Source organism: Hibiscus syriacus, unplaced genomic scaffold (genome assembly GCF_006381635.1).
Source record: "Hibiscus syriacus cultivar Baekdansim isolate YM2019G1 unplaced genomic scaffold, ASM638163v2 tig00110865_pilon, whole genome shotgun sequence".
In the NCBI taxonomy this organism is placed as follows: domain Eukaryota; kingdom Viridiplantae; phylum Streptophyta; class Magnoliopsida; order Malvales; family Malvaceae; genus Hibiscus; species Hibiscus syriacus.
In genome coordinates, this window is record NW_024062894.1 from 3,039,902 (window position 1) to 3,067,687 (window position 27,786).

The 27,786-nt window shown below is 35.4% G+C and overlaps 1 protein-coding gene across 2 annotated transcripts; it reads right to left on the bottom strand.

Annotated features, from left to right (window-relative positions):
* Positions 1–22,813: 22,813 nt before the first annotated feature.
* On the bottom strand, positions 22,814–27,441 carry LOC120143974 (ADP-ribosylation factor GTPase-activating protein AGD5-like). 2 transcript variants are annotated; one of them, XM_039158160.1, is made up of 11 exons: positions 27,155–27,441; positions 26,320–26,378; positions 26,079–26,169; positions 25,625–25,679; positions 25,424–25,514; positions 25,086–25,320; positions 24,529–24,709; positions 24,192–24,370; positions 23,782–24,012; positions 23,640–23,695; positions 22,814–23,194 (listed from the first exon to the last, which is right to left on the bottom strand). In XM_039158160.1, exons 1-11 carry the CDS (start codon positions 27,203–27,205, stop codon positions 23,035–23,037), a joined length of 1,389 nt encoding a protein of 462 aa, XP_039014091.1. In that variant the 5' UTR covers positions 27,206–27,441; the 3' UTR covers positions 22,814–23,034. The 2 variants fall into 2 exon arrangements, with proteins under 2 accessions (XP_039014091.1, XP_039014090.1); XM_039158159.1 differs by having other exon boundaries at positions 22,891–23,194; positions 24,529–24,724; positions 27,155–27,431.
* Between the last annotated feature and the right edge of the window lie 345 nt (positions 27,442–27,786).

The window sequence follows — 27,786 nt, forward strand, 5'->3', positions numbered from 1 at the left end:
CACCCAAAATGAAGGCAAATCGGAAGATAACAACATTACTTCAAAAAGTACTATATGAATGTGTCGATCCTCCAAGTGTCAGGTGCTGGTCGCCTATCCAAAATATCTGAAAGAGAAACGTTTGGGGAGTGAGCTAGGGAGTTCAGCATGTTCCAACAGTACAGAAATAAAACATACAATTAAGTTTTTAAAATCAGTTAAGATTAATGTTATTAAAACATTAGTAGAGTTTTTAGTTTAAAATTTCAGAATCCCCCTCCAACCAGACGTCATATACAGTTCCCCATAACTATATAACCTAAGGGAGCACCTTGGGTCCATAAGGTCTTACCCTAGCCGAAGTGTAGTGATAACTCCCTAAAAATGCTACTTTTAAGGCCTTTTTCACTTAATTTATTATTTTTTTAAAAGTTCATTTCGGTCATTTTAGGATCATGTAGTTGCATATAGTTGCATTAGTGGTGGTGGTGCTATTTTATCTTGTAAAGGTGTTATATAAGGGAAATATGTGGTTGTTTATGTTGTGCAGGAAATAACAAGCAAAATGTTGAACTAGGAAGGAATGTCGTGACATCACACGTTGCTGAAGCAGATTGAAATGTCTTGGCATTTCTGGAGCAGAAAAGGACAAACATATATTTTTTATAAAAGGACAACTGGCAAGACACATGTCTGATGGTTATAACCGCCTGCTGGGGACCACTGCCACATGGTAGAATAAGTCTCACGCCCAAGGAGTGACTCTAGGGGTATGATGGGTAATTAGAATGTTAAAGCCCATTAATACCCTTTGATATTTTTTATTATTTAATACACCTCATATGAGAGAGAAAGGGGATGAGGCATTGACCATATTCAACTAGATTTTCTTCACCTTCTCCACCTTATCCTTCATTCCATTCTCTTAGTAGTGTTCCTCCATTAACGAGCTCCAAGGAGTTGTGAGCTAGGCGTCTGAGAGGAGCTAGCAAGCTAAGATGAGTCATGGTGGTTGAGGAGAGCTCCAGCAACGCGCATCGAAGGTTTCTTCCCCCTTCCCCTTTGCTGTTATTTTTCAGTTGATATTGGGTTGTTGGAACGAATGAATTTCATGTTTTATTTTATGGATGATTTGAACCCCACCATAAACTAACCTTATTTGGTGGGGTTAATTTTATGGATGCTTGATATTATTTTAATGGTAGATTTAAATTTATCTTTTGCATTTACTTGTTTTGCTTATGAATACTTCATCTTTTAAGTTTGTAGGAGGCATGAGAGTGTCTATTACTTAGATGAAGGCTAGGTGTTCGAGAGAAACTTACTCATTAATACTTGTAATATTCAAGAGAAACACAAGTAAGATCCACATAAGCAATGAGGTGTAGTATTTTCTTAAGCTTAGAACCGACATAGTAGTACTATATCATAATCCCTTCGTGCTTGAGAGAGACTAAGATAGGTTTTCAGCGACTAAGAGGGGTAGTTTTTATCAATAGCATAGGCTGCCATAGTTGAGACTGAGAGCAGATGTTGTGGCATTATATTCTATTAGGTTCCTTTGACTAGAGATAGCGGGAGCACTTTCAGCAAACTCTATCGAGCAAGTGACGCTTAGATAAATCAAATCTACTTGAGAGATAAGTTTTAGCATCCTTAAATCAATCTCTACCATTCATTTCCCGTGGAAGCTTGTTGTGAGAGGATTATCAAACTATCATTTATTTATTGTTTTTATCATTTTTCATTGTCTTGACATTTCTATCATTTTCAATATTTTAATCAGCTCTTACCACTACATTTTCATCTGCTACCACATCATACTATCAATCCATATCCACCAACATATACTTTTTATTGTCGTAACATTCTCCATTGTTACATACCATCACTAACTATACTTAGATAGAGTAGTGCTTTGTTTTGGTTAAACTTTTTAATTTCCACCAATCCCTGCAGAGACGATACTCACTCATCATTTTATTACTTGAGCGATTGTGTATACTTGCACATTATTTGCATATAATTTTATAGTACTCACAACACGCAAAAAGATTTTGGCATCATTGTCGGGGATTGGCGATGTGAAGTTAATTAGTTTTTCCAAAACACTTTATTTTTTCTTCTTTATTCTTGTATAGTTTACTTTATATTTAATTTTTTTTCTTTTTCAGGCTTATTTAATGTATGCCTAGAAGACATTCTGACGAGCCATTGGAACCCATTGAACCTGAGATTGAAATACTCTTTAGACAAAAGAGACGTGCTCAAAATGCTCAAAAAAATATGTATCAAATTGGAAATCAGGGCATTGGTCAAGATGAAAGAAATCAGAATGCTGAGGCATTACAAAATGTTGGACCTGCTGATAGGCCTCGTGTTATTTTTATCATTTAAATCTGATGCTAGATAATCTAAATCCTGGAATTATGGCACCCGAAATTCAAGCTACACATTTTGAGCTTAAACCAGTCATGTTTAATATGTTGAATTCTATAAATCAGTTTGGGGGCACGCCAACTGAAGATGCTAGACATCATATTCGTAATTTTTTGGAGGTTTGTGATTCTTTCCACCAAGAAGGAGTGCATGAGGATGTGCTAAAATTAAAGTTGTTTCCATATTCTTTGCGTGACTGAGCAAGGCCCTGGTTGAGTGGTGTTTCATCTGATTCGATGGAATCGTGGGTTGATCTTTGCAAGAGCTTCTTATTGTGATATAACCCATCGAACATGAACACTCAGCTAAGGAATGACATAGCATCCTTTTGCCAGGGCAATGAAGAATCTATGTATGAGTGTTGAGGTCGTTACAAGAGTTTCTTCGAAATTGTTCAAATCATGGTTTTCACGATTGGACTCGAGTAGTTATGTTTTATAATGGAGTTAATGCACCCACGAGGATGATGCTTGATGCCTCAAAAAATGGGACATTGCTGGATAAATCACCTACTGAGGCGTTTACTATTTTGGATAGAATTGCCAATAATGACTATTAATTTCCTTCCTCAAGGCTTGGGACTGGGAGAAAAGAACCTGAACATTCGATTTAGCTACCAAGGACTCAGTGTCCATTCAACTCTTAGCTATTACAAATATGGTGAAAAAATTACAACGCTCCACTAAAGTAAAGGAAGTGAAAGCATCTAACTTGACATGTTTGTTATGCCAAGGCAATCAACATGAGAACGAATGCTCGACCAACCATGAGTCCATCAACTTTGTAGGTAATTTTAATTGAGACAATAATAATCCTTATTCTAACACTTATAATGCAAGATGGCATCAGCATCCCAATTTCTCATGGGGAAATCAAGGAGGCCACAATACTAGTCAATCCACTCGGTAGCAGAATCACACTGAATCTCAAGGCTACCAAAATATTATGCCATGGCATAATACCAACAAAGGAGCTTCATCTTCAGCGAGCATTAGTTCATTGGAAGCTACACTTTAAGATTTCATATCTACCACGAAGACAATGTTGCAAGACCATTCTACTTCAATTAATAATCAAGAAGCTTAACTTCATAGTCAAGGCGCCTTACTTTAAAGCCATAGCTTGTCTTTGAGAGCTTTGGAAGGTTAAGTTGGTCAAATTATTGCGGCATTGCAAGAGCGTCAGCAAGGGCATTTGCCAAGTGACACTAAAGTCACTAAAACGCATGGAAAAGAGCATTGTAACGTGTTAACTCTTAGGAGTGGAACGCAAATTAACCAATAAGTCAAGGTTGGTGGGACACAACATGATGATTCTATCCCCACTATTGAAGAGATTGAAGTTGAATTACATGATGATATCATTTCTGAGAAGGACAAGGAGGAGAGTTCTACTAGTGAGCCTGCCAAGGTACAAAATTTTGATGTCAAGGCGAAAGCAATTCTTACTCCTGTAGAAGCTAGACCCCCACCACTATTTCTGTAAAGATTGAAAAAGTATAATGATGAAGTTTAGCTCAAGAAGTTTGTGGACATTCTTGATCAGCTCCATATTAATTTACCTCTCTTGGAAGCTATTGAACAGATATCGACATATGCCAAATATCTTAAGAAACTTTGCACCAAGGAAAGGAAAGTAGAGAAGTATGAGACAGTTGTCAGGTAACAGAATTTTGTTCTTCATTGAGTAAGTTGCCACCAAAGTAAAATGATCTAGGTAGCTTCATTATTCTTTGTTCTATAGGAGCTAATTTTGTTGGAAAAACACTATGTGATCTTGGTTCAAGTGTGAACTTAATGCCTAAATCTATATTCTTAAAGTTTTGCATATGAGATATAAGAAGCACTTCGGTTATTTTACAACTTGCCACCGATCCCATGTTAAACCTGAAGGGAGAGTCGAAGATGTCATAGTAAGGGTGGATAAATTTGTGTTCCCCGTCGACTTCCTAATTCTAGATTGTGAAGTTGATGCCAACGTACCAATCATTCTGGGTAGACCTTTCCTAGCCACTGGTCGTATTTTGATAGATTGTGAAAAAAGTGAACTCACCATGAGAGTGGCTGATCAGTGTGTGACTGTCAATGTGTTTTGTAATCTCAGGTATGTTGATGGAACTAAAGAATGACAAGGCATATATGAACTTAGCTCATTGATTAAAGAAGAAACCGAACAACTTTGCTAGAACAATTTTATTCAGCTAGTATACAAGGAATATTTGATGGATGATGAAAGTTTAGAGGAGCATGACAACTTCCCAATTTTGGAGGAGCAATCTAGCTTACTACTAGCTGGATCAGGTATGAATTTATTCCTCCTAAGCCATCTTTATTGCATGCACCTACCCTAGAGCTCAAACCCTTGCCAGGGCATCTTAAATATGTTTACTTGGGTAGTAAAAACACTTTACCAATGATTATTTCCTCTAAACTTACTACTAACCAAGAGCAAAGTTTGTTAACTGTTTTGATGCAACATAAAAAAGCACTTGGTTGGACTATGGCTGATTTGAAAGGAATTAGTCACACGATTTTCATGTATAAGGTTATGCTAGAGGAATGCCACGACAACTCGATAGAACCATAAAGATGACTCAACCTTGTTATGAAGAAAGTGGTAATGAAAGAAATTCTGAAATGGCTTGATGCTGGAGTGATTTTCTTTATATCAAATAGCTCATGGGTGAGCCCTATCAAATGTGTGCCCAAGAAAAGAGGCACGATTGTGGTTATAAATAAGGATAATGAGCTCATGGATGGAGTATATGTATGGATTATCGTAAGCTCAACAATGCTACAAAGAAGGAACATTTTCCTCTACCTTTCGTCGACCAAATGTTGGATCAATTGGAAGATAAAGCATTCTATTGCTTTTTAGATGGGTAATCAGGGTACAATCAAATTTCCATCGTGCCAGAGGACCAGGATAAGACTATACTTACTTGTCCCTATAGCACTTTTTCCTTTAGGAGGTGCCTTTTGGACTCTGTAATACCCCGATAACTTTTCAGCGTTGCATGCAAGCTATTTTCTGATATGGTTGAGGATTTCCTTGAGATATTCATGGATGACTTCTCCATTTCTTGAGACAACTTCGAGCGATGCTTTGGTAATTTGGAAAAAGTTATCAAAAGATGCGAGAAAGCTGATTTGGTTTTAAATTAGTAGAAATGTCACTTTATGGTGACTGAAAACATTGTGTTAGGCCACAAGATATCTCACAAGGGCATTGAGGCAGATAAAACAAAAATTGAAGTAATTGAAAAATTGCCACCACCAACTTCTTTCAAGGGTATAAGGAGTTTCCTTGGACACGCTGGATTATATGGAAGATTTATCAGGGACTTCTCCAAGATTTGTAAGCCCTTGTGCACATCGCTTTAACAAAACCATTCCTTTTTGTTTGATGAGTTATGCCTCGGCACATTCAGTGAGCTAAAACAAAGATTGATCTCAGCGCCTATTGTAGTTCCTCCCGATTGGACATCACCATTTGAGTTTATGTGTGATGCGAGTGATTATGTCGTATGAGCTGTTTTGGGGCAACGTCGAGGTAAAATTTTTCATGTTATATATTATGCTAGTCGTACCTTGAATGAGGCACAAATGAACTACACCACCATTGAGAAAGAACTACTTACCATGGTATTTGCTTTTGATAAATTTAAACCATACCTAATAGGCTTTAAAGTTATTGTTCATACTGATCACTCGGCTATAAAATACTTAGTGAACAAAAAGGATACAAAGCCTAGACTTGTTAGGTGGATATTACTTTTGCAAGAATTCGACTTAGAGGTTGTAGATAGAAAAGGTACTGAGAACCAAGTTTCTGATCATTTATCTAGACTAGAGAACAATTCTGAATGCCATGACAATGTAGACATTCAAGAGAAATTTCCTGATGAGAAGATTTTATATGTCACGGCAATCCCATGGTACCTAACCTTGTTAATTTTCTTGTTAGTGGAAAACTGGCTTTTGATTTGAATAACCAGGGAAAATAGAAATTCAAACATGATGCAAGGTATTATTTTTGGGATGATCTATATTTGTTCAAGCATTGTGTTGATCAGCTCATTAGACGATGTGTACCTGAAGATGAGCAACGCGATATTTTATACCATTTTCACTCGGCCCCAAGTGGAGGCTATTTTAGAGGAGTAAAGAATGTTGTCAAGGTCCTGTAATTAGGATTTTATTAGCTAACTCTATTTAGAGATGCTTAGACATTTTACAAATCTTGTGATCGATGCCAACACACTGGAAACATATACATGTGACATGAAATGCCACTGTAAGGTATTTTGGAAATATAGTTGTTTGATGTTTATGGCATCAATTTCATGGGACCATTCTCATATCCTGGAGGTGATATTATACATGTTTCTTGTTGTGGATTATGTATCCAAGTGGGTAGAAGCAATAGCAACATCAAGGAATGACTCTAAAATCGTACTCAAGTTTTTGCACAAGAATATTTTCACTCGGTTTGGAGTACCACTTCGATAACAAGCTAATTGCCAAGGCTCTAAGGAGATATGGAGTTCTTCATAAGATTACCACGGTATATCATCCACAGACAAATGGTCAAGCTGAGATATCCAATCGCGAGATCAAGCAGATTTTAGAAAAAATGGTGAACCCAAGGCGGAAGGATTGGTCACCAAAGTTAGATGAAGCACTCTAGGCATATAAAACAGCGTTCAAAACTCCTCTGGGCATGTCACCATTCAAACTGGTGTATGGTAAGGGTTGTCATCCACCTGTTGAGCTCGAACATAAGGCATATTGGGCCATTAAGTGGTTGAATTTTGATGTTCAGTTATATGGGGAGTAGAGATTACTGAAACATAATGAAATGGAAGAGTTTAGGACACAAACATATGAAAATGTACGGATATACAAGGAGAAAAACCAAGAAGTGGAACGACCAAAAACTGATGCCACGATATTTTCATGTTGGCCAACAAGTGTTGTTTTACAATTCCAAACTTAAACTTTTTCCTGGGAAACTTAAATCTCAATGGTCAGGATCATTTGAGGTGCATTATTTTTATCCCCATGGAGCTGTTGACATCAAGAACATAGATGATGTGATGATCTTCAAAGTCAATGGCCAGTGTCTAAAAGCTTACAATGGAGTTCCACCACTGAACGACAAGGCAATGTTGTACCTACACGATGGTGGAGTGTGCCCAACTGAAAACCAAATTTCAATGTCACGGCATTGAATTCCGTTGACAGTACATAAATAATAAATTTATTCTTTGCTTTATTTTTATTTTTATTCTTATTCTTATTTTAATTCTTGCATAATTTTATTTTGTTTTGTAGGGGACCCATAATACTACAACCGTACATGGAACGGTTATCAAGGGAGGAAAAGTCAAACAATTAAAGGGGGAAAATATTCTTTTTGATTTATTTATTTCTTTTATTTTATTTCCTTATTTTTACTTCTCTCTCTCCATTGTCTTTTCACATCACATTTAATTTTACAGTTTACCTTTTCTTTTTCCACCTACTCATTTACCCCATCCACTCATTTCTTTTCAAACATCCACTCACTCCATCTTTCTCACTATTTCCTGTAATTTTTACTTACATCTTCTTCTTCCCTCATTTTCCTCCATAGCAGAAACTCTTCAAGCTTTCCAAGCACACAGAGCTCACTCCTTTTTCATTTTTCTTTCGTCAAAACGCTAGAAAATGGTGCGTACGAGACCTATAGAGGCATAAGCTCCTATTATTCAATAATTCTAAAATGATGAAGCAAAAGCAAGGTTTCAAAACTTCAAAAACTAGAAGATTTTCTTTGAGTTAGGTTTTATTTTTACAAATGAACAGGATGGTGGTTTTAAACCAGACGTGATAGATATAGTCACTCCATACAAGTGGCAAAATTTGCAAGGCATCCCAGTTTTGTGAATGCATCGTTGGAGAAAGAGTTTTATGTATATATCTCCAAATCGAACCATCATGTTATTTTCGTGTGAGGTAACTATATTCGATTTACACTAACTGAAATTAATATTTACTCTCATTTACAAGGTGTTGAAGACCAACATGCAAAGTTTGAGAAAGACGCCGACAATGCAACTTATAATGGAGTTTTGGAGGATTTGTGTTTTTCGAATACCTCTTGGAATGGCCGCCAAACCAGTCGTTACTCGGTTAACCGTGAACACCTCCAACTGTGTGTCAAGCTCTGAAACCATTTTATGAAGCATAAGCTAATGCCAACAACCCACAATACGACGATATCTCTTCCCCGATAAATGCTCTTACATTATATTATGGTTACTCGTTCTACTAATGTGGGTAGAATTATTGTTCAACAAGTGCATGAATGCTTGGGTAAAAAGGCTAGTGCTTTAGTTTTTCCAAATCTGATTACTGCTTTGTGTCACAAGAAAAAGGTATGTGAGAGTTCTTTTGATGAAATTTTATCTGGAGTTTCGGGTATTACTAGGGCCAGGTTACCATTACTGTTGGTTTTTGAAAACCCAAAATCTAAGGCCCTTATTAATGAAAAGTTTTCGGATGATGTATCATCCAATGTCGAGGTAAGATTGCTTGCCCTCGAAGAAGCTGTCATGTAAACCCATACTCATTTACATAATTTGCACAATGACATCAGAAATTTCTTTGGTTATGTGAAACACCGAGATAATATGGTGGAAACTATGTCTCAAGAAATACTTCCTCACGTGCAACAGAATTTCCTAGGTTTTCCATATGAAATTCTGGTGGCATTCAATATTGAGACATCTCCAAAACCAGATGAAATTGATCCCCCTGCTGATGAACTGATTCCAGACCCTCCTCGATCCCTGACTCTGGACTCACATATGGTTCCAGCTGACTGAACCCCTAGTCTCGTTCTTATACCTGAACCTTCTCCTGCTCGATGCAGCAGCTATGGTACAAAGACATTGGTTGGATGCATCAACATCTTTCATTACTATTCTACTTCTTTCGATTCCAGCCTTGCACCACTTCGCAAGCGTACAAGATAAGGAGCTGCCAGCACTCCACTGTAACACCACCACCGAAAGCATAAGGTACCTCCATTTGCATTCATTTTGCATTCCACTGCATGGCATGTAGTTTTATTTCTTAGCTAGTTCTCTTTAAGCATTGAGGATAATGCTTCCCTTGAGTTTGGGGGAGGTAGTGTCTTTGTATAACATGTGCATTATAGTATTAGCAAAACGTTATGCCATGGCATGAGTAAATAGTAAGATAGTTAGAAAAAATGTTTTGGTGATACCCAATGATGATGAACTTTTAGGCTAGAAATTGAATGTAAACGACTGCTGGGAATGATAGAACTGACTCTGGGGCTTGATGCTTTGTGAATTATTCTTACACGATATTTATGTTCTCTATACTTAGGAAATTTAGAAAATTTTTATGAAGGAACTCTGGTTAGTCTTGGAATCCAAATTTGGTATTATAATTAAAAGATAAATAAATGACAACTCCGTTATATATGAGATTGTGAATAAATGCTTTGGCATAGCTGTAGATAGACACTCATATTTGTTGTGGCATTGTCTTGAACTTTCTTGAATAAATCGCAACTAAATACATATGATTGAATGAAGGTAGTCACGTGATGACTCTACCTAACTAGCTTGGGGGTATGATGGGTTGACTCTCCTCGTAGCAACATTAAAAAAAGAAGTAAAAAATGAGTATAAATGTGCTTAATGAATAAGTAAATACTGGGGAAAAACTAGGATACTCGATTAGAAATTGTTTAAATTTGTTTAGATTGGATACAATCACACTACCATAAAAACTCTTAACCTAGGGAAAAGTACTTGAATTCTTGACATGTCTAGAATGTTGAAGCCTAATTTTTCTGAGGGTTGAAATTCTGTTTTTGTCTTGACTGTTTTGATATTAAACATTCCCATGACATTCTGTTTGTGTTAAGTGCTATCAATTGCTTGAGGACAAGCAGTAGCTTAAGTTTGGGGGTGTGATAACTCCCTAAAAAGGCTACATTTAAGGCATTTTTCACTTAAGTTATTGTTTGTTTAAAAGCTCATTTTGGTCATTTTAGAAACATGTAGTTGCATATAGTTGCATTAGTGGTGGTGGTGCTATTTTATCTTGTAAATATGATGTATAAGGGAAAGGTGTGATTGTTTATATTATGCATGAAATAGCAAGAAAAAGGTTGAACTGGGAAGGAATGTCGTGACATCACACATTGCTGAAGCAGATTGAAATGCCTTGGCATTTCTAGCGTAGAAAAGGACAAACAAATATTTTTATAAAATGACAGTTGGCAAGGCACGTTCCTGATGGTTATAACTGCCTGCTGGCAACCACTGCCACCTGGGAGGATAAGACTCAATCCCAAGGAGTTACTCTAGGGGTATTATGGGTAATTAAAGTGTTAAAGCTCATTAATACCCTTGGATATTTTTTATTATTTAATACACTTCATATGAGATAGAAAAGGGATGAGTCATTGACCATATTCAGCTAGATTTCCTTAACCTTCTCTACAATTTCCTTCCTTCCATTCTCTTAGTGGTGTTCCTCCATTAACGAGTTCCAAGGAGTGGCGAGCTAGGCATCTTAGAGGAGCTAGCAAATTAAGGTGAGTCGTGGTGGTTATGGAGAGCTCCGGCTGCACGCGTTGAAGGCTTCTTATCCCTTCTCTTTTTCTGTTATTTTTTATTTGATATTGGGTTGTTGGAACGAATGAATTTTATGTTTTGTTTCATGGATGATTCGAACCCCACCATGAACTAACCTTATTTGGTGGGGTTGATTTTATGGATGTTTGATATTATTTTAATGGTAGATTTAAATTTATTTTTTGCATTTACTTGTTTTGCTTATGAATACTTCATCTTCTAAGTTTTTAGGAGGCATGAGAGTGTCCATTTCTTAAATAAGGCTAGGTGTTCAAGAGAAACTTAGTCATTAATACTTGTAGTATTCGAAAGAAACACAAGTAAGATCCACATAAGCAATATGGTGTAGTATTTTCTTAAGCTTATAACCGACATAGTAGTACTATATCCTAATCCCTTAGTGTTTGAGAGAGACTAAGATAGGATTTCAACGACTAAGAGGGGTAGTTTTTATCAATAGCATAGGTTGTCATAGTTGAGACTAAGAGAATATGTTGTGGCATTCTATTCTATTAGGTTCTTTTGACTAGATATAGTGGGAGAACTTTCACCAATCCCTGTCGAGCAAGGGACACTTAGATATATCAAATATGCTTGAGAGATAAGTTTTAGCATCCTTAAATCAATCCCTACCATTCATTCTCGTCGAAGCTTGTTGTGTGAGGATTATCAAACTATCATTTATTACTGTTTTTATCCTTTTCATTGTCTTGACATTTCTATCATTTTCAACATTATAATCTGCTCTTAACATTACATTTTCGTATGCTACCACATCATACTATCAATCCATATCCACCAACATATATGTTTCATTGTCGTGACATTCTCCATTGGTACATACCATTACTAACTATACATAGATAGAGTAGTGCTTTGCTTTGGTTAAACTTTGTAATTTTCACCAATCCCTGTGGAGACTATAATCACTCACCACTTTATTACTTGAGCAATTTTGTATACTTGCACATTATTTACGTATAATTTTATAGTACTCACAACACGCAACACGTAGGTTCCCACCTGAGGGGGTGTGCGCTCAGACCCATAAGGACTTACCCAATGCACATAGCAGAGGTGCCACTCTAAAAGAATACCTTAGGGTCCATAAGGTCTTACCACTAGGCCCATTAGGCTCAATATCCCACCCAAGGGTCTCCTTAGGTCCATAAAGAATTATCAGTTCGATCGGTCTGAACCTATATAATGAAGTACCAGTTTGACCGAAGCTGAACTTGTAGAGAATTCATACTAGATCCTAAAGTGCCCTAAGAAAACAAATTTTAGATAGTAACTGGTGGTAGCAGGAAAACAGAGTTCAAACAGATATCAATTCAGTAAAATTAATAACCATAGTACATGAATCAGAAAATTAGGCTTAAATCTTTGTAAATCAAAAATCAGATTGTAAATCAGATAAATCATATGAAATCAAGTCAAACAGATAGACATATTGCAAATCAAATAAAACAATCTTGTGCACATGATATTTCAAACATATATTTCAAACAAGTATATGGCACACAAGGAATACACCTCACAAAAAGTATAAGTATGGGATATCTATCAAACATCAGCTTCACTAGGCTTTTCGATTATACGAGAACCTAAGTCATATCAGAATAGGATTATAATCAGAGTAATAATCTAAAATGAATATTTAACAAGGTCACAGAACTATACGAGTATTCACATGCTCTTACAAACGAGCGGATTAAGAGGAACCGGGTCAAGCAGGCGAACGGTTAGGAAATCCACGAGTACCTTAAATATTTGACAACATTAATTAGTCCTTGACCCTTTAGTAAAATTTGATGCACTGAAATAAATACTTAATTTACCTATACACATTCAGGTTTAACTGTCAATTTGGAGGCTTTTGGGTTCAAATTTGGCAAAACAAACTTTGGATTCAGACTCATGACATCGAAAAACATAAAATATGACTTTTCAAAAATTTTGACTTTTTTCTCAAAGTTAACAGTCAACTATGGTCAAAGTCAACAAGTTGACTCAGACGAGTTTATTGAACAAGTTAACTCGGTTTGGGTTGACTCAAATGGGTTGACTCAGTCCAGACCTGTTCGGGTTGACTCAGTTCAGTTCGAGTTGACTCAAATTGGTTCGGGTCAAACAGACCCAGTTCAGGCCGGGTTAGGTCGGTCCAAACTAATTGGACTAGTCTAGAAGGCTCCCTGGAGCGTGGAAGAGCCCCACTGACGTTAAAAATTATCAAATCAAGCAAAAACTACAGTAAAAATTAATTGAAAAACTTACTAAGCTTACCCCCATTGACGGACGATGATGGCGCAACTGATTGAAATTACATGGGGAGTATAACGGTGGTCGACTTAAGGCTCTCCGACAGCTGGAGAAACCAAATCGAGTCAAAAATGCGGTAGTGTCGAAATAAGTTTTTCTCTCTCCATTATGATGATGAACGACGGATTCAAGGTCGCCAACAGTTGGGTGGAGGACGCCGGAGGATACTGTTTCGACTAGTTGGGTCAGAACACCGCAACGGTGGTCGAAACAGGCGAATTGATGAGGCCGACGATGGGGTTAGGGTAAAATTAGGGAAATTTGGGGTTGATGCACGAAGTGGGTTCTTCCTGTTCTAGGTTGTAACCGAAAACCAAACTATAATAAAACATATATTTTATTAAAATATACTCAAATCGTAGCCTAGCCTAGTGGCTATGGCATGGGCACCCATGACCCTATGGGTTCAAGCCCCCATCAGCCACCAAATCATTATTTTTATTTTTCAACTGAACATAAAAAATAAAATATTTACGGGGCTAATCCCTAAACTCTCTACACATTCAAACTTGACCTAGAAATTTTTAGAAACTTGCAGTTTAGTCCTAAAAATCAGTTTATTTATTCTATAAATTTAAAAAAATTGAAATTGGGGTGTGACAAGTGCTCTGTACAGAAAGTGAATCATAACGAATGAATCATCCACAAAAACTAACAACTAAGGATCATTTTAAAGGCAAAATAATAACTAAATAAAACACCTATCAAATTCCCTCTCACTTATTCAATGTTTGTCCACAAGCATTCCTCAATTAACACATTAGAATCACAAGTTGTCATCTTCAATTTCACTTTATTCCTCAAACTTCCAATTGAATTAAGTCCATGACAATTGTCGAAGTTAATGTACAATCAAGAAAAGACACAAATAAAAAATTTAAGCAAGCAAGTTATCCCAAGTTTTTGCCAACTTTAATGAAACATGGCTCAATACCTCACAAAGATTCACACATATCCACTCAAAGTATTTAGGGTAAAATGAGATTGCTCAAACTGGAACTAACCAGGATATTACCATAGGCTTAAAACCCAATGAAGTCTCCACTACTAAAAGTGAACATAATGCAATAATAAATGTGTCTTTAAATCAAGTTGTAATGGGGCTTAAGTTAGGGTAGGGAAAATCCCATGATGATCGGTTTAAGTACCAAGACAAGAGATTTACAAATTATTCCTAACCTTCATAAAATAAAATAAAAGTAAACATATAAACATAAAAATAAAAATAAATCACCCTTTTTCAATCTTTTTCAGTTTTTTCTCTTTTTTTCTAGATTTTCCTTTTGTTATTTTTCTGCACTACTGTTCGAACCATTTTTTTAAATATAAAATAACAAAAACAGTAAAATAATAATATAAAGAATATACATCAATGTAAACAACTAATATACTTGTTTTGATAAGGGTAGAAAAGATGGATAAAAATAAAGGCTTGGGGTTTAATTATGAGGTTTAAAATAAAGAAAAAGGGAGAAAGGCTCAAAATGTGTTTCATTAGTGGATATATAAATGGGTAGACTTTTTTTGGAAAAAGTGGGTTTAATCTTAAGTGCCACTATATCATTAAAACATTATGTCCAACATGTAGTCTCGATATGTATTAAGATTACGAGTTCTAGAATATCATAATTAGTCCAGCACACTCAGTCAAACAACGAGCAAGAAAGAAAATATATGCTCGTTAGGCTCAAATCTCACAAGAAAGGTTTATATATACTGAATCAAGTTTATCTTCAACAACAAATGCATGAAAATATCAATACTTGACGGAAAATCACCAGCTATTCCAATAACCATCATGCAAATTAAGTTCTATCAAAGCATGGTCACAATCCTAAAGGAAGTAAGAGTATAAAGTGAATTTCAAGATAAGTAACTAAAGATTCCAACACATAAATATCATAACAACTTAATTTCAACCAATCAAGTAAGCAACCATATTATCCAATATGTATAAAAAATCACAAGAGAGGGAATAGAAATACTCCCCTGGTTTAATGGTGGTCATGACCATAAATGGCGATGATAAATGAGCAGCGGAGGAGGTAAGGTGTGATAGAGAATGCTTTTTTGGTCTCGCATTCGTACCTTTGTGAGGAAAGGGGAGAATTCGACAGTGCGAGGAGGCAGTGAACAAGCAATAATAACCAGCACAAGGAAAGAGGCATCTGGCCGTTTGGGTTGTGGGTTAGTGAATCGACCGGTTAAGGAAAAAGAAAAAGAGAGGGCAAGGAAGGGGTAGTGTTGTGCGGCTGGGCAAAACGAGTGTGGGGGTTTAGCTTTTAATTCACGTGAGTATATAGAACAAAAAAGGGAAAAAGAAGTTGAAAAGGAGTTAAAATAGTCAAATTAATGATAAGAAAATTAAAGAATTAAAATAAATGGATAAGTGATAAAATAAAAGAGTTTGTATTTGAGATGGATAAGGGGTTTGGTCGGTTATGATAGGGATAAACATGGGGGTTTGACTTTTAAAGTATTTGAAAAAGAAGATACTGATGATTGGGTCCATGGAAGGTTAAAATATAGGTAAAGAAAATAAAAAAAAAGTTGGGTTTATTTAGAAGTTTGTTCGGTCAAAGTGTGGAGGAATTTGGGATTGTTAAATTATGAAAAGTATTAGATAAAGATGGTAAAAGGATAAGTGGGACCAATAAATAGTTTAAAAGGGAGGAGATTGGTTGTAGGTTAAAAAAGTGGTAATGTGGGACCTGCCAAAGCTTTTGAAACAAAAGATAAGTATCCCAAAATTTTAGTTGACGACGGGATAAAACAAAATTGGCTTTGGGAGTTGCTATCGTGCACTATATGGGGTCAGTTATGCTCTTATGGTTGTATATTCAATTGAAATTCGAATCTACTCAGAGAAAATTAAAATAAAATAAGCATCTGATAAAATAAAATAAAAATAAAATGGAATAAAATAAAGCTTAAAAATAAATAAAATGAAATGGGTTACCTCCCATAAAGTGCTTTTGTTTAACGTCGTTAGCTCGATGACATGTTTCTTTTTTAGATTATAGGCTCCTCCAATTCAATTTCTTTAATAAATACTTCCTCCACTTCATACATTTTTTCAACTAAGAACTTCCTTATGAGAAATTCTACGATTGTATAATTCTTTTATTTTTTTTCTTGTAGAACTTGGCTTTCTCATAGGCTTTCCTACGAATCCTTTTCATCTTGTCCAAAATAATTACTGGCAAAGTATCTTTTTTCCCAAAAATGTGGTCTTCAAGTGGTTTGAAAACTTCTTCAAATCGATTTGAGGAGCATACAAAACAGAAGGTAGCATTTTAGGATTTTAGGGAGTAAAGCATGAACCAAAATTAACCAAAAAATTCTCAAACTCCCTGATTTTATTTTCAAATTCCTACAATTCCCTGCATACATTATCAAAAAAGTTAGATTCTATATAATCATCAATGGGAGGCTCAATAATATCAATAAAATTAATGCTAGCAACTTTATCTGGATGTCACATTACTTTGTATACATCAAATTTTACGATCTGACCGTCAAACTCCGTTGTAAGAATGTCACTTCTTACATCGATTTTCGTACTTGGTGTACAAAGGAATGGGCGACCCGAAAGTATCTCTGAAAAAGTATTTGTTCAGTCATTTTTTATGTCAATGACATAAAAATCTGTCAGAAATATAAGTTCATTTACCTTAACCAAGACATCTTCCAAGAGTCATTCGGGATATATTATCGATCAATCCTCCAATTGTATTGTCACTCTTGTATCCTTCAAAGGCTCATTAGAAAGTAAGTTGTACACGATAAATGCATTATATTTATAGAAGCTCCTAAATTGAATATTGCTCGTTTAATTCTAACTTTACCAATTTTGCAAGGTATAGCAAACATACATTGATCTTTTAACTTTGGTGGAAGCTTTCGTTGGAAGACAACTGAAACATACTGTCTCAAACTCACCTTTTCTGTTCCGATAAGCCTTCTTTTGTGGTAAAAAGGTCTTTAAGAAATCTAGCATACCTTGATATTTTTTGGATTACGTCAAGGAGAGGTATGTTGATTTCATCCTTTCAGAATATTTCCAATATTTCTTTTTCTTAGGCTTGTTTGTCTCTTTTTACCAATCTGTAAGGAAAAAGTGGCGGGGTTTCATAGGGAGATGGTGTCAGATCGGGCTTTGAAACTTCTTTCTTCTTTCTTTGTGGATTTATGTCGATCCCTTTATCCTTATGAGATTATGTGTCAGCTATTTTTCTCCTTCTTGGATTTTAATTCTTCTCTATTCTTTTGGGGATTTGCGCCAACATCCTCTGGAACTGATTGTTCAAAAATTGTACCTCTTCCAGGGTGATGGCGCTAACATTTTTCCGTGGGTTTGCCTCAGTTTGTGATAGAATCTTACCTTGTGATTCCAAGCGTCATACGTCCTCAGCTAGTTGACTAATCTTCTTATCTATTTCTTGTAAATGAGCCTCAGTGCGCTTATAGAATTTTTCTTGAGAAATAGTCAATCTCTCAATGATAGATTCCAGAGAGGATTTTGGCGGTTCATGAGGTAGTGGAGGTGTCATTAGTTGATAAGATTGATTATGCCTCAGATTTTGTACGTAACTAAAATTTAGGTGATCTTTCTACCCTGGTTTGTAAGTGTTTTCGTAAAGGTTATAAGACCTCTAGGGAGGTCACGAAAAATTACCCAATGTATTTACTTGTGCATCAGTTTCTTCTTGTAACATCGGAAAACAATTTGTTGGATGATCTAGCTTTTGCATATTTTACATACTCTCTCTGGTCCAATTTTACATGCAACCAAAGAATTAACTACATCGGTTAACTTATCGATTTTGTTTTCTAATGAAATAGTAGTTATCTCATGAACCCATCGGCTGAGTTCACTTGAAGTGCCAAACTGCTGAGAGTTGGCAGCCATTGTTGAAAATAATTCCCTTGCTGCAGTTGGTGTTTTGTTCCCTAAACCCTTCATAGAAATATTGGAGGAGTGTTTGCTCGGATAATCGATATTGCAGATAGCTTGTACAAAGTTTCTTAAATCGCTCCCAGTAATCGTAAAGCGATTCTCCATCTTTTTTGTCTTATTCCCAGAATACTTCTCCTTAATTCACTTGTTTTTTTGCTGGGAAAAACCTATCAAGAAAAATCTGAGTTAAATCAGCCCAAGTATTTATAGAATTGGGAGGTAAATAAAATAACCATTCATTAGCTAAACTAGATAAAGAAGAAGGGAAAATCCGTAGTTTTATTTGGTTTTCAGATACTCCCTAAGGTTTCATGTTTAAAAGAGCATATAAAACTCTGTGAGATGTTTGAGTGGACTCTCACTAGGAGGCCCATGAAATATAGGAAGAATATGAATAAGGCTTGTTTTCAAAGTAAAAAGAGTTTCGTCTTGAGGAAAAGTGATGTAGAGAGGTTGTTATACGACAAATGCCGCAGCTAACTAGTGATTCGTTTGATATGTCATTGGTTCTAGCATGTTGTCTGTTCCTAGTGTATCTTCGGTTATCGGCTCTTAGTTTGTATTAAAGGAAGATGATCCTTCCGGATTTAATTCTAGATCTGATTGCTCCTTTTATTCCTGTTGTCGTTTTATTTTTTTTCCTCGAAGTGTTTTTGCATGAATTCGTCTGGCTTGAGCTTCGGTTTCTGGATCAAATTCTACCAAATTACCTGGATTACTTCTGGTCATAAATCAAAAGAAACAATTTTATCAGTTACTTTAGCCGAAACCCCCAACAATGGCACCAATTTGATAGGCATCGTATTACTGTCAAATAATTCCTTCTTCTCAAAAATAAATACATAAAGGAAATATTAGTAAAGAGAAGTAGGGTCGGTCCACAGGGACTTTGGAGTTTATGTGGTTTTGGACTTTTTGATTTAGATCTGGATAAGGATGAGAAAAAAAGGGGTTTTAAATTTTTTAAGAAAATAATAATAATTTGAGATAAAGATAAGATAAATAAATAAATAAATAAATAAATTGAAAAAAAAAAAGTTGAGATAAGGAAAACTTATGGTGAAAACAGCCTCAGGCTTCAGCTTTTTCCTCAATTCAAATTGATTCTTGGAATAGATTTTCACTTCGGATATCTTTCGGTTATAGTCTACAGGGCCCAACCCCTGTAACTTGTTTCTCACTCTTATAAACCGAAAATCCAAAAGTTATCTTTGAATTCCAGTCCTTATGTGGACTAACTACGACTATCTTCGTCAGCACCAACTAAATTTTAAAAGCTTTGGAAAAACTTGACGCTTTGTGTTGTCTCAATGAGAATCGAGTCTGGTCTTAATTTTCCTTAGCGAACTGCCGCTAAGTGTATTCACAGGAAGCCGAACTTCCTACCAGCTAATTCTTCTTCCCAACTTAAACCAGAACAACATCCAAACCAACGTCGATATTTTGATTTAAAAGCGTTTTGATTTGAAAGGATAGGTCAATTACCTATCCTATTTCTCAAGAAAATTGAGAAAATAACCAAAGGTATTTTAAGTTCTTTTCAATCCTCACAATAGGAATTGAGTCATTGCTTTAGCCCTTTGCTTATGGAGAAATTAGCTAAGTATGACAATCATACTTTAGCATCTTTAAAAATAAAAAGAACAAAAAAACTTTTATAAAACCCTAGAGTAAAGAAGAAGAATGAATTCTAAATGTGTTTTTAGGCTTACCCTGAGATGGTATTTATAGCCTTCAAAAATCCTAAAAATAAGAGATAATTCATAAAGATAATTCTTAAAATATTTAAACTAAAATCCTAAAAACATGAGATTAACTTGAATTCGAATTTCAAAACGCGGAAGACCAATTCGTCCTTCTAGAAGCACTGACTAGACCTTCTAGAAGGTCTTGACTCAACATCACGTCAGATGTGTCAAGCCAGAGTCATGCCCACTAATTCAGCTTTGATTCCGAAAATAAAAAAAACTGCAGAATTATGTCATTTTAGTGTAATTTTTAGAATCTAGTGTCTTGTATAGAAAGTGAATCAAAACAAATGAATCAGCCACAAAAACTAACAACTAAGGAGCAATTTAAAGGCAAAATAATAACTAAATAAACCACCTATCAATCCTAGGTGTTACATATGGCTCGTGTTGTCATTGTCTAGGGTGCACTCTTTTTTCTCTGTTTAGGTTTAGGAGGGTTTTTCAATGAATCCCCTAACAATGTTTTTTACCTTTTGATTTGAATAAAAATTTTACCTTTCAAAGAAAAAATATATGGTAGTATCTGTTCAAAGATAACTCTCAATTATTTGAGATTGAACTCTCACATCTATAACATTCCTAGTGCTCGAACCCGGAATCTCAAGAAACAACAACAATTTCTTTACTATTGAGGTGGCTTAGTTTGTGCAAGAAAATAAAAAATTTAGATAGCACATATATTTACCAGATTGTAAATAATTGACTGTCATTAACAGCTCATCAAGTAATTGGGAAGCAAATGCCGAGCACCTAGTTGCCTCAACAGCATACTTCATATATTTTCACCACAAATAACTACATTGGCAAATAATCCCTCAATTGATAAACAAATAATCCCAAAATGTGAATTGGCAAAATATATGTGCCAATGATGTATATAGGTACTTCGAAGATTAAGGTGTTCAAATAATTACATTAAAAAAGCAACAATCTCTCATCATGAAAAAATTCTGATAAGAAATGAGGAAGAATTTGCATGATTGTAAATTTTTAAAAATCTGCTATTTTTTTAAAGAATGAATTATAAAGAGAAAGTATTGATGAGAATACAAAGACTACAAGATTTTATGGAAAAAGAATTTATAAAGAGATGCAATCAAAGGAACAAATTGAATAAAATGTAAAGTTGAGGGACTAAATTTTAAAATGAAGAAATTTGTTGTCAAAAAGAAGAATTGAAGTTACATAGATATTCTTGAATAATAGAAGTACAAGAGTTGATGGAAAAAGAATTTATAAAGAGATGCAATCAAAGGAACAAATTGAATAAAATGTAAAGTTGAGGGACTAAATTTTAAAATGAAGAAATTAGTTGTCAAAAAGAAGAATCGAAGTTACATAGATATTCTTGAATAATAGAAGAACAAGTGTTTCAAATTTGTTAAAATGGATTTAAAACGAAAAAAGAATTTAAATAAACAAGAAAATTATGCAAAATTGATTGACTAAATTGTAAGAGGAGTTGAATCTTGTTGATGATAACAAGACAATCTAGTTGATCATGAGTGGTTCATCCCGTCTAATTTGGACGAATAGTCGCGGCCGATGAGAGAACGATCGTTAGTCGACATTTCTTTATATGTGAGGATCGATCATGAGTAAAGAGAAGAAAGATGGGTGTTCATGGTAAAGGGTGTCAATCCCTTCTCGGTCACGTTGAACAGTATCTATAGAGATTTTTAGTGTGTGATAGTCGTAGGATCGTTCTGACTATTTTTAGGTCGACAAGCTAAATAGATATGATAATCGGACCTATTCTTTCTCTATAATAGATCACATGGGTCTGTCAGAAGTTTTGTCTATGCGTTGTAGTTGGCTCGAAGACTTCCATTCACAGCAGTTGAGTCCTTTGTATAACAAATCCACATAACCACATAACTACGGCATGTGCTTTAAATTTGATTAAAAAATGGATTTAAACTCGGAGAAGAATTATAGACCAAATCACAATACAATCAATTTACTTAAAAAACAATAACCTACCCCAAAGTTGGAGCAATTCTACCTGCCCGCCGATGCTGCTTGGTTCTTGAAGAGCGAGCATGATTATCGTCATGCCATACCTAATGGGAGTGATTGGACAAATATTTCTGTTGCCAGAAACAAAAATCCCATTACTCAGCTGTCTTTTGAGTACACCAGTGATTTTCTTGTTTGGCCATTTTTTTACAACCACCACCACTGGAAAATCAGGTGTGCGCATACGGGAACAAAGAATGATTTTTCATGTCACAAACATAGCTTTTGTTTTGTTTTGTTTTGGATTCATCATTTTAGGGTTGAACAATGGTCAGAATTAGGAAATTATTGTGGGTGAGAATAAGAATCAAGGAACTCAAGCCATGAGAACGACAAATTTCATAATATATATTTTTTTAATTAAAAAACATATTTTATGAAACTCGTCAATGGAACTTGCTTGAATAATTGACTACTCTACTAAACTTGCTTGAATAATGATCTTAGATCACTCACAGATTACCTCATATCATGAACTTTAATTATATTCTATAATCCTAAATGCATGTGTTTTATGGTAGATGAAATATTTCAATTGTAAAATTTAGAACGATTCTCTGTAAAAATTAATCGTTAAAGATCGTAAGTCGATCTATAATCTAAAACCTCTAAAATTAATATCTCATGAATTGATCGTAAGTCAATATTCACATGTATTATTTGAAGAATGGTTAAAATCAAATTCAATCTAAACTCTTGTTTATTAAAGTATGGGCATAATTCTACTCATACAAATGAAGACGCCACTCAAATATTGAGAAAACAAAAGGAAATGAAATTGAATCTACACATAGCTTACAATCCACCTCTACAACCCTTTCAAACCTTAAAAATCCTTGTAAAAATAACTATTTTTGGTATAGTAATGACATTGCCACATATCAGCCAACGCTGGACTCGGGTCAGGGTTTCGTGAACATCCCTTGTGTCAATGATGAAAAATCATAATCCTTACCTGATTGCGAAGAATTCGCTGACGGAACTGGGGAAGCTTGTTGAGGCTTACTTGCTGCCGTCGTAGCAACACCATTTGCAGGGGTAACTTGTCCCAATGGATAAAAACTACAAGAAATGACAATTCCCGTATTTTAGGAGCATGGAACAGTTTATGAGTGAAATTTGTAATCTATCCTACTTATTTATCATAACCGGCCAGTGGCACAGGGTCCGGAGAATACAATAAGAGCCTTCTTAGTGAATTTAAAGTCGCAGAGAGATTAAGGCCGCATTTGGAAGATTTTTTGAAAGTTGCAGTTTTATTCCCACTAATATAATGCGTAAAGAATTTTTCCCTTCTTTTTTCTAGTCCAACCACTAGTGTGTGATTAGGTAGTGGTGGAGTACAATGAGGAAATAATATTTAGTGAAAACAAAACTTGGCCTAATCGTTAAATGAGAAACTGAGAAACAAACAGGGCCTAAGTGTATTGCATATAACCACTCAAATTCATGGCAAGGCCGACGGTAATACAGGATACAACCAAGAATAAAGAGATTAAATATGTACCTGGATGATGGATATGCAGCAGCGTTTGCCACTGGTGTCTGTCCCATACTCATAGCCTAACCAAATAGAAAAAGAAGTTAAGCGTGAGAAACTTACAAGAAATATTTCTTTAAAAGAATTGCAGCTATACAATGGAGTCTACCTGCATGAGTTTCTGCAGATCAGCCTGCCCAGCAACAGGCATCGTCATTCCTGGGATTTGGTAGCCCATGTTTGGCCAAGTTTGAGTGGGCATGCTTGCGCCATTGGATGGAAGCTGTTGAGTATTTCCAGAAGCAGATTTAGCTTCTGCTGCAGCCATCAGAAGGGACTGTTGTTGTGCTAGCATAGCAAGTTGTTGTTGATGCATTGCAAAAGGCGACACCATATTGGACTGTAATTGATTGAAACCATGAAATTAACAATGTTATACCCCACAAAGGGGAAAAATAAGGATCAGAATTAAACAGTCACGTTAATCACTTAGCTCCAAGAACAGAGTGATTAATAAATAAGTTCTACACCAAGGATTCATAAGATACAAGTACAGACTACAGGCTGCTGAATATATACCTTCTCAAAAAGGCTCATAATATCATTTTTCACGTCTTTTTTGGGCTTCTCTGGGGCTTGGCTGGCTGTCAATGGAGGCAAATCACCAAATAAATCCTCAATTTCAGTACTAGACTGGCTATTACTTTCTGTAGCTTTTGGTGGACTGGGTCTGTCAGCTGTGGAAGCTCCTCCAGCAGCTACAGAATACCATGTGTCAAATCAGTGGAAATAATAAACTGCTCTAACCATAACCGTCGATACTCGGGAGGTTAGCACTAAGACAGAAATACCATTAACAATATAATAATGAAAAAATGTCGATAAACAAAAGTTCTCAAGAAATATTAGGACATACACTGGAAGCCCGCCCAATCATCAGTAGAAGTTGCCCCAGAGCCATTCTCACTTGGACCATCATCCAAGGACAGCATGTCGAAAAGGTCTGTAGAATAATCAACTTTAGGAGCTGTGACTATGGAAGCAGTCTCTACAGCTGACTTTGTTGCCTCAGCTGGTGCAACAACTGGTTCAGGCTTCTGCATGGATGTAATCTATTCAGGCAGCATGTTATGCGATATGAACATTGTTTTTCTTTTTATTTTGAAATGTGTACATGTATTTATAAAAGAGGTAAACTACTGGAAAATAGTACTATAGAATAGTAAGCAAGAGTGTAAGTTAAATCACGCGCAAAACAATTTCAAGAAGGTAGTTCTAATTGATACTACTTATTTGCTACTTTAGCAAGTGTTGAACTTTCTTTCCATATGGCATTTTTCTCAATTCTCATACTTCTTCATTCTATTGCTAATACCTCTAGGTTAGCCATGTAAATGCATTAAAAGAAAAAGGTGAATGACTGATTTTCTAGAAAGAATTAGCAACGAAAGCACTTACAAAAGAACTTAGTACCTGATCAGGTCCCTTAGGAGGAACAGGAAGACTGACTCTTGTTGCAGGGAGACTTTCTTTATGACCAGATGTTTGTTTATTCCTCCATTCCTCAAATGAATCTTCGTTATTACTAATGTGCCCGTGACCACTTGTTTCAATAGGTTTCTGCCAGCGTGAGGCAGTCCTTTCGTCAAACCCACTAGGTGATGATTTTGATCTTCCATCTCTAGGAACCCATCTTTTTTCCTCATACCTACAATAAGAGAATATACAATAACAATTACTATAATACCCCAAAAAAATCACTCAACCTAAAAAAGGTTAACGGTGGATTAAGAAAACTCTATGATACATACTTTGCACGGATGAAGTTTTCAATTCCAACTCTATCATAATTAGGGGGCAACTCAGCTTCCCAGTAACTGTTTGCCTTTTCATTCCCCATTGCTGTATAGTAAGATAAACCATTGTCATAATTTGTAGGCTTTTATCCATGTTAACATTAAGACCATCATCCAACATAATAATTAAAATTCATGAACTAACAAATAACTTACATTGAATAAAAGAAACTTGCTCGGGAAGCCATGTGTCTAGTGTAGCAGATCGAACCTGCAGCAAGAGTCGGTATACATTTGACAAATATTAACTGCATTCCACTAATCATAAAACCTGAGTATAGAAGATGAAACATGTGCAAGAAGTCGAGAATTATCAGGTAAAAGTTTTTTTCCTGGTAACAGTTGGTATCAGAGACAATTTGGATAACTTTAGAATCACCTAGATACAGTGCAGAAAAAAAGAGATGAAAGCTTAGGTTGCCCCAAAAAAGAGCAATCCTAACATCTGAACGAGCTAAATCCATACGCATATTGGGAAAAGCTTTAGATGTAGTCTGTTATGGAAAATATAAGTGAAAAAAGTACACAAGTTGTGACAGTGGCAGCAACTCAATGAACCTTCTCAATAAGGAAGAGATAAAAGTATGTATTCCAGAGATAAGAAAAGCACCTTCGATATGTGTACCCCAAGACTTCTGTGGATCCCAGAACATTGCATGCATATAAAAATACCTAGATTCACACTTGCCCATCTTGGACCTCTGTAGTGTAAGAAGGCAATTATTAGCACCGTGATAAGAATGAATGTTACCACTGATTTATGAAAGAAGCTAAAAGTTAAAATTTCATTAAGATGATTTCTATTTCAGTATTTTTTTATTAGGATATAAACAAAATCTCTGGTAACGTACTTGGCTTTGCAGTCGGCACATTCCCTGTTCTCTGGCAATTTAAGAAGACTTTCAATAATCTGCATAGGAGGTGAAAATAAGAACTTTAATCCCAATAACAGACTTACCAAACATCAAATTGACAAAATTATGAAAATGATATATGAACTGAAAATAAAAAACATCAATTGAATGAGTCTATCATATTGATTAACATACACACAATAATCTAAAAATTCGGGAGAAAATAAACATTTAGAAAAGAATATGGAGGAATTTAGCACCCTGTACAACCTAAAGCATACACCCTGATGCCACGCTTGGAAGATTGCGTGAAATTGTTCCTGTGGTCCAAAAGCTTTTAAATATATGAACAAATCGAATATAAGTAATCAGCAATTTCCATGAGGATCTTATAAGGGAAAAGCATAATTAGGCAAAAGGAAGCCCAAACTCAAGCAAAATTGATTGACGAGAATTGAATTTAGCTCTCGGAAATTGTAAGATGCTACTTCAAACGCAATTTTCAGCTGATGATATTCCATTAATCTCGATAAAAGATCTATCTAAACCGATCTAAATCTAATAACAATTTTACATAGTCAACATTTATTCAATTAAGAAACGCCTAAAATGAGTTTCAAACTCGCTATTCCACATTCGATTCGATAAAATCCTTTATAATAGCGGAAATTGAAATCAAACAACCAACAAATTAAGAGGAATAAAAAATCAAGTAAAAAGCAACAAAACTTGACACAATAAACACAGATCAAATCAATACAAAGCCGAGACACAAGGAAGCTACTTGGAATTACGATAACACAAGATCAAAAAGGTAAATTTCTAGAATCACCTTGCGATGTTTTGCGTTGAGCTCCTTGGTAACGCTGGCCTTCTCGTTCATGTTTGAGATATGAAAAGAAATCTACAGCGAAAGAGGGGTCGGACATATGCCGACGAAGACGACAACAACGCCGGCGACGACCCCGTCGAGGAAGGAAGGGTAATCTCAAAAGAAAGCAAAGGTCAATACGGTCTTTTTGTCACCTCTCTTTCTCTCTTCTTTCCTCTCTTCTTATGTTCTCTCTCTCTCTCTCTCTCTCTCGATTTTATGCCACTCGCAATAAAAAAAACTAAGAAATAAATGAAGGTCAAATTTTAGTTGTCCTCTACTATTCTCAAATTTGTATTTAGTCCTAATACTTTGGTATTTCATAAATTAATGCTTTATTTTTATATAATATCGTAATTAATCTCAATAATTAAAATTAATCTTCAATTTGAGCAACAAACCTCTGTTTTAATTTTATTAGAAGAAAGAAGTGAAACATTCTAGAGTTAAAAAAAATTTAAGTTATTATATAAAATAAAATTTTGATTTAATGAATCGAAAATGATAAATAAATGTGTGGGCCGTTTATTAATATAAATATTAATTAATCAAAAGATGTTAATTTCAATGTCATGTCCGTTTTAAAAGAGTTA